This window comes from Xiphophorus hellerii, chromosome 17 (genome assembly GCF_003331165.1).
Source record: "Xiphophorus hellerii strain 12219 chromosome 17, Xiphophorus_hellerii-4.1, whole genome shotgun sequence".
In the NCBI taxonomy this organism is placed as follows: Eukaryota; Metazoa; Chordata; class Actinopteri; order Cyprinodontiformes; family Poeciliidae; genus Xiphophorus; species Xiphophorus hellerii.
Window position 1 is genome coordinate 9,760,582 of NC_045688.1, and position 15,679 is coordinate 9,776,260.

The 15,679-nt window shown below is 36.5% G+C and overlaps 1 protein-coding gene across 9 annotated transcripts in view; it reads left to right on the forward strand.

The window, feature by feature from the left end:
• The first annotated feature begins 10,463 nt into the window (after positions 1–10,463).
• The window catches only part of magi2a (membrane associated guanylate kinase, WW and PDZ domain containing 2a), a 239,346-nt gene continuing 234,130 nt past the window's right edge, over positions 10,464–15,679 (forward strand). For 5 of the 9 annotated variants that reach the window (XR_004342637.1, XM_032589208.1, XM_032589211.1 and 2 more), the window contains exon 1: positions 10,465–10,927. Coding sequence is in view for 8 of the 9 variants with exons in the window: in XM_032589208.1 (XP_032445099.1) it covers positions 10,627–10,927 (301 nt within the window). In the remaining variant the exon portion in view is untranslated. Of the gene's footprint in view, positions 10,928–15,679 lie in introns of all 9 variants that reach the window. The other 4 variants (XM_032589210.1, XM_032589215.1, XM_032589213.1 and 1 more) reach the window with 2 other exon arrangements.

Here is a 15,679-nt window from a genome sequence, read left to right on the forward strand (position 1 = left end):
GATGCAGCCAGTGGCGCGTTAAAGAAGACAGAAAGTCTTTTTTTTTTAAATAGACTTTTTTTAAAAGCCCAATTTTTATAGCAATATCTTAATAGATTTTTTAAAAATTTGAATTTTCTTTTGCGTTTGTAACATTTCTTGTTTTACTTTCGTTACCCTGTTAATTTGTGACTTTTCATTGATTCATCCTATTTTCTGCTCAGTTATCACATGAAATGTACACTTCATGTGATAACTGAAGTGTACATTCAGTTATCACATGTAAAACTGTTACTGTTGTGTGCCTTGTCATATGTTTTTTTTTTCCTTGGATTTTCTATAAAAACTGTAAAAACAATATTTTAAAAATGTGCTTTTTCAACATAATCAGAATATCAACAAAGTTTTGCGCACATTTCTAATGGAGACGCAGCTGTTGAGAACATTGCAGACATAAAAGTTGCGATGTTGCAAATCCTCCGGCCCCTGCTGGTCCAGATCTGCCACTCGTTTCCAAGGTGAGGATTAAGGAAGGATTAAGTTTGTTGGATGAGTGAATTTTGGGGCAAACTGTTGCACTCTAAGGCTGAATGTAGTGACAAGCACAGGCAAATAAAGCCACTATATAAATATAAATATGTCACACTTTACAGCAGAAGCATTTATGAAGTGTTAGTGGAGTTAAAAAATGTTATTTTCAGTTTTATCAGCTCTGTTACACTGGTTACATCAAATCAATGAGTGAAGAGAAGCTGCCGTGTAGATATGGTGATTACAAAACAAAATATTTGTTCATTTATTTTGAAATATATAGCTACTGTTCAAAAACTGGTAATGATTTCTATACTTAGTTTCTCCATTGTCACTTATTTGACCAACCAATTAAAATTCAGAGTTGATCAAATAGAAACTGACCTGTTTCAACCAGCAACCAACCAGCTGGTACACTTCTGTTTTATAATGGAGAATATTTACTCACCTCTCTAAATGTAAAAGTTTTTATATAAACTCTTGTAGCTGAGATTCAACTGATTTGGGGTTTAAATCGGGTCTAAACAACTCTCTAGTTCATAGGTGTCAAACTCTGGCCCGCGGGCCAAATTTGGCCCGCAGTGTAATTATATTTGGCCCGCGAGGCAATTTCAAATTAATATTAGAGCCGGCCCGCTGGTATTATACGGTGGCAACGCTGTGACGCCCCATTCACCGCTTATACTACAAATCCCATAATGCTCTGCTGTTTTTTTGGCGCGTCAATCAGGACAGAGGCAGACACGCCTCCTCCTCTGTGTCAGTAGCACTTATGGTAGCGGACATGGATGTATTAGGAAGGTGGTGATCCGTCTTCTTGCGCACTCCTGCGGTTGAAAGCCCCGGCGCACCCCGCATCCCCGCGCCTCTCCCCCAAACCACACTGCGACCTCAAACTACAGCTGTCACTGTGTTACCCTACCAAAAAATGGCGAAAAGAAAGACAGAAAATAGAACTTTTCTGGACAGGCGGGAGACAGAATATCTGTTTACATATGTATGTGAGCAACTTTTCTCCTCAGTGAAGATGACGAAAACGTCTCACAGGAGACGTCTGACTGACGAACACCTTTGTTCAATGATGAAGGTTTCCTCAGCTCAGACTCTGAGCCCTGACATTGATGAACTGGCATCCAAGAAAAGATGCCAGGTATCTGGCTTGGCTGCATCAGAGCAGATCAGTGTGTCGCAAAATGAGCAATAAATAAGTTTTCTACGCACCTTTTCTTGTTACTCCAAGGCCTGAATGGTTTATTCAAAGTTTATTTAATGATTTATTCATAGTTGTTATGTTATTTTATTTTCAAATTTATTAGTCTGTGTACGAAGCAAATTTTGACATTTACCTCAGAAAGGAGGCATTACATTTTTATTTAAATTTGATTTAATATGCCATTTATATGTTTTATTATTATTTTTAGCAACTCAATTATGCACGCCTGCACTTTTAAGTTATATAAGCCTTGCTTGTTCAATATTTATTTATAAAATGTTCAACCTTGGCCCGCGGCTTTGTTCAATTTAAAATTTTGGCCCACTGTGTATTTGAGTTTGACACCCCTGCTCTAGTTAGATAAACTGAGACACCAAGTTGATGCAAATCCACCAAAATTTTACTTTACAGTGGTAGTTATGAGTCCCGCTGCAGTTTTTAACCATGTGGAGTCTGCACTAGGTTTACAAATGCAAGTTTTTCATGATTAATAAAGAACATGCGTTTACAGCCACTTCTTTTAATTACTCTACAAACTGCAACTTGTTTATTGTGTTGTTAAAAGTATATAACAGAACAGTCAAATTAAAAAAATCACAGTTTTTGCTTCTTTTTTTTTCAAAGATGTTAAATAATAAGGAAAAGAAAATCGACAGGCTTTTTCCAGCAGGGGTCACTGTTGAACTAAAGCCTCAATCTCTAATCCTCACCTTCCTTTCACTATCAATGAACGTTTTGCATAACAGAGCTGCAGAAATGACCCGGTTTTAATATCTAGGTCGTGGAAAATCATCTCATCTTACAAAAGAGAATATTTATTGACTCAGGAGAGAGGGACATTCAATGCAAGCAGGAGGTAACTGATAGATTGAGATCAGTAATTAAAATTTGGGGTGAGTCTGGTCAGCGGGAAAACGCCATATAGCAACGTGGAGTAAAACTTTGAGAGATAAAGGAAATAATAAGAATCAGGGAAGTAAAATAGACAGACTTGAGGTGTGCTTTGAGTTTATCAGAACATGGCTCTGCATGTTTAATGTTTAAAATCTCATTTCTGGGAGAAAATGGCCTTCAGGTGAAATCCTGAAACATTTTCATTCTGCAAAGAAATGCACGATTTATTTATTTTTTTTAATGCAATTTAAACAATAGTTGGGATGTGAAGCAATTCATTTTTCTTTTTGGAAAATGAATCTTTAGAGGAAACTATAAATGCCACTGGAGAAGTAAGAGTGAATTTCTGACATCCTTGTAAAAATAAACTTTTGCAGTTCTTAAAAGCTGCGTGTCTACACAATGTTTTGCAAAATTGTCCGACAATACAGCCATGACATAACTCAACACAACAAAGCGCATAATTGTGAACTTGGAGGAAAATAATACTTAGGTTTTAACAAATTGTAAAAAATAATCATTTGAAAAGTGTAATGTGCAAAAACCTTCATTCTGAAATCACAAAATTATTAAATGAGATGACTTGATAGCAACGTAATCTGAGTAAAAATCCAAAAATGTCAGAAAACACAAAGCGGGGTTAAGCTATAAAACACTTCAAGCTTTAAACGTCCTTCAGAGCTTTTTTAAAATCATTAAAAAAGCTCTGAAGAGATGGATATAGTGTGGCACAGTTACAAATATATTAGTTTATTGATTTTACCTAAAATGATTATCTCTGACCTTAGAGAAGCTGCATGGAGGATTGGCAGCAAGGCTATTGCTGAAGGAAAATCCTAAAATGTCCCACTTGGAATTTGCGACGAGGGAAACATAAGACCAAAGTGCTAACGCCAGAAAAAACCAAAATTAAACACATGATCTATAGACTAACACTACAATCTGAAACATGATGACATCATGCTCTGGGATTCCTTTTCTTACAAGAAAACTTGGTGGAAAAATGTAACAACTAATCCTAATGAGGATTTGTGTCAGTAGCTCCATTTCCATAAGCCATAAAATTTCACAAATTGGAATTACAAAAGTAAATTTGCTGCATGAAAACACACATTTCGGGAAAAAAACTCATGTTTCTCTATAAGAACTTTTTGCGATAGAATTGTGTGGTTGTTCATCTGTATCGAAATGAGTGTATTCCACAAAACTGAGATGGAAACAAGTCATGTAATCAATAACTGGATGTTACTACTGGTGGAAATGTCAAAGAAAACAACCGGAAGTGATTGGAGGATGGTGGTGCCGCATATTTCTTAACGACTTAACGCCTGAACAAACTTATTTGTGTGTGATTTTAATTGGATTTCTTATTTAACATAAACACCACAAATGCACAATTGTGTTTTTTTGACATTAGCGGAATATCGAAAATGTTTTGTGCACGTTTGTAATAGAAACGCGGCTGGAAAGTTAAATTGCTGCGCAGACACAGTCCACCCATCCTGACTAAGAATATGAGGAAACATCAGTCTCAAAAAAATTATTTTTAGTGTATTTTATAAGAAACCTTATAAAAGAAGCCATATTTTCACACTTTATTCAAAGATTCACTTTAAATTCTTACCTTTTTAAACCTCACCCAAAGAAGAGATACATTTTCAAGATGAGAGCCGATGCTAACGCTTCCTCGTAAATCAGATGGCCCTTTATCCAATTTATCTGACAGTGATGTAACAGTTACTCCTCACTACACCAGAGGAAGGATTTGTAAGGAACTCCTGATCAATGAGGGTCTTTAAACCGAGCCGTGTGACTGGAATACCGACAAGGTCCGCTGAGGAAAGCTCAACTTGGGGTCAACAAGTCATTCATTTGTAGGCTCTCTGAGTTAGTTAGCCACAGTCAAAATAAGAAAAATATGTCTTTACCCACAAAGTAGACAAGCGGTTCTCTGGATTGTATTGTTTTAAGGTATAAATATAAATATCTGAGGTTTCTGCTTACCTCTTTAGCTCTTTGGAATCAACTTTTTCCCTCTTGCTTTCAGAAGAGATGCTTCTGTTTCTGTCAGTTCTGCTGCCTGCGGGTGATAAGTGACCCCTTGGCAAACTACACAAACTCTTTATGCTTCATGTTTCAGCAGCGGAAAAGATCTATTACGGTCTTCTGTCTGCAAAAATTTCATCTCTGAGATCTGCCAGGGCGTAGGTTCAATCAACAAACGTTTACTCTGCTGTATCGTTTGAATGTTGGCAACTTTTGGTTTGAGATGAGAAACTGAAGTGATGCAGTAATTTAGTTTGGATTTGTTATGAGGTTCATCCAAATTCATCTAGAAAAAACTGAAACAAGGTGTCTAAACTGTTTTGTGTTGTTTTTTTTTTTTGTCAATTTAAGAGTAGTTGTGAGCCATAAAACTAAAATCACAAAAAGTTTTATTCCGATATTAAGAGTCAGTCTATAAAGTTATAAGTGATTTCTGCATCTTTTGTAATTTCCAAATTAACAAAAATAGATTAATTTAAAAATATTTTCAACATGTATTGATGGGGTTTAAGTCAAAACGTCTTGAACTAAACAATTGACTGCGCTGAGCCGTTGCTGGTCCACGGTTAGCCCTTTTCTGGAGAACGAAGAGCTTTGTCAGCAGGTTTAATGACATTCAAAAGGTTGAAATTGAAAATAAAACAGACAATTCAATTAAAATCTAAATATGTGCAGCATAAAATGCACTTTTATACAGAGGTTCTGGTGAATAACATCCTAAATGTACATTTAACTGTAGGAGCCTACAATACCGACGCCATGTTGGACAACCTTGCAAATCATAGGTAATTTGGATAAAAGTCAAATACGCATTTGTGGTCTACATCTAGCACAGAAACAAGTGTATAAAATTATTCCTTTCGTACATACTGGCAACACAACTTTAAACGAAAGAAATATGCAGCAATTACCTTTTTTCTAAGTTGCAATACCTGAAAAGAACACATGAGGGCGGGCATTCCCCCTTTTTCCTCCTAAATGAATGAAATTAGCAGATCTGCAGCTTTTTACACCTGTGTGTAAGAAGTTTGCTTTAAGCAGACATTTATTTACTTATTTGATTAGGACAGTGTACATTTATCAACAGTAATGCGATTTATGGCCGGAATTGGAACAACAGCAAAATTTGATCCAAACAAATTGAGCCAGTTTCGAACTTCAAGATGCCACGCAATACTGATCTGAAATCAAAGCAAGTTATTTGAGATTTTACATAAAGTAAGCAGCCTGGCTTCACATTGTCTCATGAATTTTAATTATTAACCAACTTGTAATGACTTAAAATGGATTTATTTTATTTACGACAACTTCTTTACTCCTCTATCTTACGTTATTGTAGCTGAACTCCGCTCTGACACAGATCCAGTTCAAAGAAAGAAGCAACTTAGTTTTTAATAATCCATTTTTATTTCAAAGGTTCACTTGAGTGTCCATGAAAAAGCTTCACATGATTAATCAGGTATGCACCTTGTGTTCAGCTGCCTGTACATGAGTGGACTTCAGAGAGGAAGATTCAGCAGAAGGCGCATTGTTATGAATAATAGTGAGGGGATTCAGCAAAAATGATGCGATTAAAAAGGGAAATATTTGAGAAATGACAGCTCTAGATTCCTGTTTGCCTCAGTGGCAGAAAAGGAAACTGTAATCTAAGAAGAATTTAGTCTGAAGATTTTTACTGAAGGTCACAGAATAGATATGTGCACCAAAAATCTCCTTAAAACTACAGGATTTACTGTGGCTCAGGTCCACTTCCTTTCAGTGAAAATATCAACAAAATGTAATCAGGTATGCAAACTACAAAGTCACTGTGAGACAGTCAAATTGAGCTATTTCATTATTTAAAGTAGGTTTCTTTTCGCTTTTCTGCATGACGCTGACACTTTTAATTTAAGGCTGAAACGATTAATATCGATTAATAAAATAACCGTGAACTAATTTTGCAATCAGTTAATTTAAAAAAACAACATATTTAGAGCCAAAACTGTATAAAAAAAACCATACACATTTTGTATTTAATATTTAAAAAAGAAACTGTGTCTGAATATATTTTATCCAAAACTTCTCAACTGGAAATTTGTAGCTTTGCCTGGTTCAAATTCACTAAAGGAATGCCATGTTGTTGCCTTTTTCATGCGGTTCTGTTTAAAAATATAAACACTCAAAAGCTCATTAACACTTTTGAATGACTATCTCTCTGTTCATGGGGAATTTAGTGCTTCATATATTTTATTTTTGTCATCTTTTAGTTTTGAATTCAGCAACCGGAGATGCAATTCTGTTTAATAATGTGAAAAAAATGATTATTTTCTGTTTATTCAGTCAGTATTTAATACAACTGACACAAAATAATGTTAAAATGTAATATTTTTATATTATGAAAAAAATTTGCCTTACATTTAGACCATTAGCCGTCTTGATCCAAGCGAAAACTCAGGTTTTTAAGAAAATGGCCGCTTTAATTAATCGCTAAGTCAGTCCATTAACTCAGAGGTGGTAGAGTAGCCCAAGATTTTACTCAAGTAAAAGTCAAAAGTACCCTCCAAGTACTTACTCAAGTAAAGAGTAGATTATTATTTAATATTTAAGAATTACATCATCAGACGGACCAAAATATAAAGTTAAGTGGAAACTTTGGTATTTTTGTTAAGGACAAAAATTGATATAGGTAGCAAAAAAATAACAATCAGGCAAAAGAATATTTTTTCCAAATCAGTTTCTTTGAATAAAATATGTATAAAGCTTTAAATAAAATTTCAGGCTTGTGTCTGTCTCTGGTGAATTTTTGGTTAAAACATGTTTGTTTTTCATTCAGTGGGTAGAAAATCCAGAAATTTTACTTGTAATACTACATAATGAAACGACTCAAGTAGTAAAAATACTCCTGTAAGTATTTTATTTTATTTTTTAAAAAGTAAGTGTAATTAAGTCAATTTAGCAAGTTACTACCAAACTCTGCTCATTAATTGATAACTTGCATCACTGGAGTCTAAAGAACTTCTCGGTTTGACCCTCATCTTTATCTGTCAATCAATCAATCAATCGAAATTTATTTGTGTAGCACATTTCAGCAGCAAGGCATTTCAAAGTGCTTTACATCATTACAAACACAAAAACACAAAGCAACATAGAATCAATCATTAAGTCAAGTTACATCAATAAATTTGTAATTGATTACATTTCAAATACAATCCTAAACAGGTGGGTTTTTAGTTGAGATTTAAAAAAAGTCAGTGTTTCATCTGTTTTACAGTTTTCTGGAAGTTTGTTCCAAATTTGTGGTGCATAGATGCTGAAAGCTGCTTCTCCTTGTTTGGTTCTGGTTCTGGGGATGCAGAGCAGACCAGAACCGGAAGACCTGAGAGGTCTGGAAGGTTGATACAATAAAAGCAGATCTTTAATGTATTGTGGTTCTAAGCCGTTCAGTGATTTGTAAACTAACAACAGTATTTTAAAGTCTATTCTTTGAGCTACAGGGAGCCAGTGTAGGGACTTTAAAACTGGTGTTATGTGCTCTATCTTCCTGGTTTTAGTGAGAACGCCAGCAGCAGCATTCTGGATCAGCTGCAGCTGTTTGATTGATTTGTTGGACAAGTCAGGGTCAAACCGCCAGCGCTGGGCTTTTGCTCAACCGGTAGCCGAGTAAACGGGTCAGACGGAATCAGTCTGAGTAAGACTCAGAAAGAACAGCTTTCCATTCAGTCATTCAGTCTCACATGCGAGGCGTGAAAGTGTAAAACAAGCAGCCAAATGGCCAAAAAACGACTCTACTGGAGCGGGAATGGCATCATTCACTCAAATGGAGTGAATATGACTTTTTCACTGGCAGTGAAAGCCATCATCAGGCAATTTCTCTTCACTCCAGACCAAGTTTAATTATCTTTTAAAGAGGTCTGTCGTAACTATTACATTATGCAGCGGAGAGATGTTGCATTCCCAGGAGCAGCATCACAGAACTCCCGTCTGGTGGCGCAGATATGACTCTGATTTACTTAAAATGCAAAAAGTGGAAAAAAAAACAAAAAACAATGGAGGTTGGGAGGAATTTAAAAGTACTTGTTTATTGTGAGACAAACTTATGGCCTCATTGTGGCCCACCCATCACATCTCAGAGTTTAATCCCACACATTTACTCCAGGCTTTTCATTCTCTGAGCAGAGCGGCTCGATGTTTTGTTTTTCTCCTCCCCAACACTTATTCTGCCAGACGCAGAGCATTCCTCTCCCTGTTTAAACAGCCTCCTGAATTCCTGTCTTGGTAAAATACTCCCATTCCCACTATTGCTTCCTTTCTTTGTTTTTCAACTCAGCACCGATTCCTACCTGGACTTCTTTTGCCTCCAAATTGCAAAAAAAAATCTATTTAAAATTGCAACATTTTTAGCTAATAATCGATTAATCGTTAACTGGAGTAGTCTTAAAAACAGAGCATTTGCTAAAAGAACAACATACTCAGAGTAGTAGTTAAGAAAACTGCACAAGAAATTTATATATTTTCCATTTCAGATTAAAAGAAAGCTTTGTAAATGTCCAGAAACCCACAGGTAGCACAGTTTTAACTTTATTCAGTTCAAATTCAGTGAAAAAGTGAAATAAAATTAAACTCCATTTTTATTTGAACAACCATAGCTGACACCAAAAGATTCTTTCAAACTCGATTTGATTGGACACCAAAGGTTCAACATTTGTTACATTTTCAGCTGCTGTGTTTCACTTACACTTCACTTTGATAATTAGAAAAAAATTTGTTCCCCTCCTCGCCTGCGGAGGCGCTGCACCAAGAACTACTGAAGGAAACGACATGAAAATCTCAGAAGAAGAAGATGCGAGGCCGACTTTCTTCTTGAGAAAATGTAAATGTGATACACCATAAAGTGTGAGATTTTAGGTTCACTTTAATTGAACCGAGAGCGAGGTTTTAGAGCGGACCAGAGTTCATTTTTTTGGTCTGCATCAGAGTTTGAATTCAGATTTTAATAACCTAATTTCCTGCAGTTGGTCTTAAAGTCCCACATCATCATACTACCTCCACCGAACCATGTTTGGCTTTTTCAGGGAGAATTTTGAAACTCTTTCTTACAATATTGCTCCATTTTAGTTAATTTCTAACAATTTAGAGAAGCCTTGTCACAACAAATGAATGAAATAACCTTACACAAACTTACTTTTGTTGTACATTTACGTTAACAACTTAAAAAGAAAAAAAAAATCAAGAAAAATGATTCAAATGTTGCTGAATGGAGGAGCTACTTGATCTACCACAGCCTAAATTCCCATTTTCACTATTTTTTTTTCCTATGGAAAGCTGGACTTGAGAAAACCCTCTCCTCCCTCCTCTTCCTCACCAAGCCTTCACATCCGGGTTAGTGGCATTGGTTTGAGCTTCATGCTGCGTTCAAGAGGCAAACCGTAAACTTGTACTTTTGACGTTTTAAAGTTGTAATAGTGTCTTTTTTTGTGTTATTAATCATATAAAAAGTATTAAATTTTTTAGAATATATCCGGAAGTTGTCGCAGTATGTTTTATGACATACTGTGATAAACGCATTGATATTCCAGGTTTGTGGAAATTTACGGACTGTTGATGCATGGTTTTACAGTAGTTTCATTTTAAGTGTAAAATAAATAATTTTTTAGCAATAATTTTACTTCAAATGTTGTAAAAATGTCGTAGTTTCTCTTCTAGACTGGTTTATTTCCTAGATATTTCTAGGAAATAGAAATAAGTGTATGGTGATAGTAGTATCTCCGAGCTTTTAGGGTTATAGTGAACGCATCACAAGTTGAGCAGCTCAGTTATCCAAAACGCAGACTGATGATCCAGCTGCTGAACGCTGACATGGATACAACTGCGCCTTTCCACTGAAACGGGACGCATTCCAGCGTGAACTGTGACACCGCGGGGACGCAAACGGCGACGGGAAAACTTTTCCTTTTCTCTCACGACTGGACTCATGTAAACTCGCCATGTCCAAGACTCTGAAGAAGAGGAAGAACCACTGGACCAACAAAGTCCATGAGAGTATCCTTTGCAGGAATGAGGAGGGGGAGCTGGGGCTGGAGCTGAAGGGCGGCGCGGAGCACGGACAGTTCCCGGTCATCGGCGAGCTTCTCCCGGGCAGAGCCGCATGCCACAGCGGGAAACTCCTCCAGGAGGATCTGCTGCTGGAAGTCAACGACACCCCGGTGGCCGGACTCACCACCAGGGATGTCCACGCTGTGGTCAAACACAGCAAAGACCCCGTGCGGCTCAAGTGTGTCAAACAAGGTAAGGTTGTTAATGATTATTTTCCGGCTTTCGCTGCAACTTTGGGATGTCTTTTCTTCTCCTGACATCGCTCCTATTGTTCCCCAGAAACTGTTAACTCCTGCAGACTTTGTTATTTTTGCATCTCCGCGCTGAAGAAAACCATTCCCCACTCTCTCTCATCTCGCTGTTTTTGAATGTTTGTTGTGTGTTTAGCTCCCAGAAGCGATAAGCGGTGGTTTTTCTTTAAGGGGGTGTGTTACAATTGTAGCAAGTAGAAAACCCAGATTACTGAAGCGCACATAAATCAGGGAAGAATGTAAATAAATAACCAGCGTCGCACACCAGAAGACGTGTTTATAGTAATAAGACAAACAGAATACAACCAGTGTCGTTTCGCTTCCACTGTGGCTGTTTTGAGCGTAACATTTTACCACATTTTGTACTTAAAGGTGTAAAATTCGCATCTTTGTTTTTATTTATAAGTCTGTGTTGTTTCTGTACATTTTGTGGCATTGTTTTTTAAACTTCACCATTGCAAATATTCCGGGGTTTTTTTCCTTCAAAATGTCACATTTTATTGTCGTCGAGCTGTTGAATATGCATGAAATATATAATATTATAGTGATCACATTATAAGACATTATTCATTTCTCATTTTTATGTCTGTCAATTAGCATTTTTGGTTTCTATTGATGTGAAACTCCATCTAGAAAGCACACATATTGCTATTGCAATATTTTCACCAGTGTTGTATAGTAACGAAGTAAAAATACTTCACTACTTTACTTAAGTATATTTTGGAGTACTTCATACTTTCCTGGAGTATGAAAATTTTTGATGACTTTCACTTTTACTTCACTATATTTCCGAACTTAATTGCGTACTTTTACTCCGATACATTTTCAATGTGTGGTTTAGTTACTCGTTACAAAAAAGCGAGAGAGAGAAACGCAAGTGTTTTGACCCCACCTACTGATTAGCAAGTAGCAAGTAGGCTACCGAACAAAGTCCGTAGCCTGCTTCTTCTTCTTTTCTATTATGGCGGATCACAAGCAACTTTAAGGTGCATACCGCCACCTACTGTACATGAGTGTGTAGAAGCATTACTTCATATCTATTAAATTCTACTTTTTAATTTTGTATTCTTAAGATAAATAAACAATGCTTTCCTTAATTTGTGAATATCTGTTATGTTTCCTTCATTTCCTAATATACCTTTAAGATTCCATTCATGCCCCATATTTCTAACTATTCTCTTTAATTCTTCCCTTTCGAGTTCATTGGGGCCTGCCATGCAAAGCAATGGCAGGAACCTATTACTATTGTCGGAGAAAGTGTTTCTTTCTTCTTCTTTATTTTTCTTCCGTAACCGTTAATGCGGCTCGTACCGCTGGGTGCACACCTACAAATGAGGTATCAAAACGTGCAGAAAATTCACGCCATTCCAGCTATTACTTTTGGTGGGATTTGGGCTTAACGTGGCGACATAATTCGCAAAAAACTACGAAAAAAACCCCATTATAAGTCAATGGGAAAAATCCTAGAAATACCCTATTTTTGAGGATTTTCTGTGTCGTCACAATTTCACCTAGAAATGCCATTCAAATTTCATTTTGTAGATACGTCTGTGATCTCTTCGAAAGTGAAGACGGCTCGTCGATACCAGTTACGGTTTGTCCACAATTTGCCTCTAAGCGACCCAAAGTTTCTCATTTTTCCTAAAGTTAGAGTGCGTCTCTGGCTGCTTAGAGTGAGAGATGAAGACAACTTTTTCAGCCCAAATCATTTTTGAAATCGCCATCACGGCCACAAATATCGCACGATTAGTATCAAAATCGGTCCTGACATTGATACGCCTGTCTGCTCCAGTAAAATGTTTTCGAAATTTATCTAGACCGTACGGTTTTCTGTCACGGTGCTTCAGAGCAAAGTCATGCGACAGGATTTTCTGAGGCTGTCTGAGGCTCTCTCCCATGTATTTGAATAGAATTTCAGATCTGGGCACAACATTTCTTTCTCTCATCGCTGTAAATGCTCTGACTGAGGTACAGATATGAATCTCGGGACTATAGCAGAAGACACATAGGCCTGTCATACGCTCGAAACGCTTTTCGAATATGTATTACGGTTCCCGAACACGAAGGATTTGTTTCCAATGCTTTTTTTCAGTAAAACGTGTTGGCTCAAACACACAATTGTGTGTTTGAGCATGTATGACTCACAGCTCACACCTGCTGAGACCATTATTTACCATGGCAACGGAACTCAAGAGGCTATTGGCTGCTGATTTGGACTACAAATACGCATCACTGTAGTTCTATCTATCCTCAGTTGAAACAGATCAGGACTGAACTGGCCTTTAGAACTACCCGCTGCTATGGGCTGTATATAACTGATTTAACTCAGTAACTGTTACACATGGGATTAGTTTGGGCCTCTGAAATGAAGCATACTGAAAATTTCAAAATAAAAGCCTTGAATATTTTTACATCAGCTAATTGCTTTTTTTGGCGGTATGTGACTTTTTCATCCAAAGCACTGTTACACATGGGATTAGTTTGGAACTTTAAAATTAAGCATATTGAAAATTTCAAAATAAAAGCCCTCAATATTTTTACATGACGTAATTGCTCTTTTTGGCTTTATTTGACGTTTTCATCCAAAGCACTGTTACACATGGGATTACTTTGGAACTTTAAAATGGAGAATAATAATTTCAAAATAAAAGCCTTGAATATTTTTACATCAGGTAATTGCTTTTTTTGGCCGTATATGACTTTTTCATCCAAAGCACTGTTACACGTGGTATTAGTTTGGCCCTTTGAAATGAAGCTTAACAAAAATTTCAAAATAAAAGCCTTGAATATTTTTACATCATGTAATTGCTCTTTTTGGCTTTATTTGACTTTTTCATCCAAAGCACTGTTACACATGGTATTAGTTTGGCCCTTTGAAATGAAGCATACTGAAAATTTCAAAATAAAAGCCTTGACTATTTTACATGACGTAATTGCTCTTTTTGGCCGTATATGACTTTTTCATCCAAAGCAATGTTACACATGGGATTAGTTCGGAACTTTAAAATGGAGCATAATAATAATTTCAAAATAAAAGCCTTGAATATTTTTACATCAGGTAATTGCTGTTTTTGGCTTTATGTGACTTTTTCATCCAAAGCACTGTTACACATGGGATTAGTTTGGAACTTTAAAATTAAGCATACTGAAAATTTCAAAATAAAAGCCTTGAATATTTTACATGACGTAATTGCTCTTTTTGGCCGTATATGACTTTTTCATCCAAAGCAATGTTACACATGGGATTAGTTTGGCCCTTTGAAATGAAGCATACTGAAAATTTCAAAATAAAAGCCTTGAATATTTTTACATGACGTAATTGCTCTTTTTGGCTTTATTTGACTTTTTCATCCAAAGCACTGTTACACGTGGTATTAGTTTGGCCCTCTGAAATGAAGCATACTGAAAATTTCAAAATAAAAGCCTTGAATATTTTTACATGACGTAATTGCTCTTTTTGGCTTTATTTGACTTTTTCATCCAAAGCACTCTTACACGTGGTATTAGTTCAGAACTTTAAAATGAAGCATACTGAAAATTTCAAAATAAAAGCCTTGAATATTTTTACATCATGTAATGCTCTTTTTTGCTTCATTTGACTTTTTCATCCAAAGCACTGTTACACGTGGTATTAGTTTGGCCCTTTGAAATGAAGCATACTGAAAATTTCAAAATAAAAGCCTTGAATATTTTTACATCAACTACTTGCGTTTTGAGCATTATATAACTATTTTAACCCAAGGACTATTACGCATGGGATTAGTTTGGCCCTTTGAAATGAAGTTTAACAAAACTTCCAAAATAAAAGCCTTGACAACATTTTAAATCGTACCGAATGGTGCACGTCCGCCTCGCTTAACGTTCTTGCGGTTCTCCGCGTGCCACTGATCACGTCGCGGCGTTCTTTAGCGTCGACGCCGATTTGTGGCGCGACGACGCCGGGCCCGAACCCCACGGGCGCGCCTCGGCAGGCCCCGGCTAAATTTCTTCCGAAATTTTGTTTTTCTAGTTTGACTTACAGTTCATCAATATGTGTTCTACATTTTCTTTCTCTCCACATCTCTCACATTTATCATTATTTTTCCTCCCTATTTTATAAAGCATGTCATTTAAGTAGGTATGACCTACTCTTAATCTACTAATTATTATTTCTTCTCTTCTGTTTCGTTCATTAATGCTTCGAATTCAAACTGACTTTTGTACTTCATATAATCTTCTTCCTTTCTTATCTTCATTCCACATTTTTTGCCATTTCTTGATTTCTTAATTAGGATACACCTGTTTCGCTTCTCCCATTAAACACAAAGCAAGTCTCGCAATCAGTAGCAGTCACATGGAAATTCTATCTTACAAAAACTCCCCGTCCAACTTGAAGAAACACATCGAGGTAACTTCTTATGAAATGGTTATAATCCTCCTGTTTCAGTAACTATAGCTTGGTCACTAGGCACTACTGTATTGTGAAATCTTGACCATAAATGAACTTTGTTTGGCATTGTTTCAGTTCCACACGTGGTGTATTTAGCTTAGGCCTAATGTTGACTGTAGCAGGCTACCTAGACTCCTCTGTTCAAGGGGGGACAGAAGCCATAGCGATAGTAATTTAGACTAAATTTAACGAATATAGGAAAGGCATGCAAGTTCAAAACCAGGTTTACAGATGCCAATAAGCTGCATTTCCCTCCCAATTCTT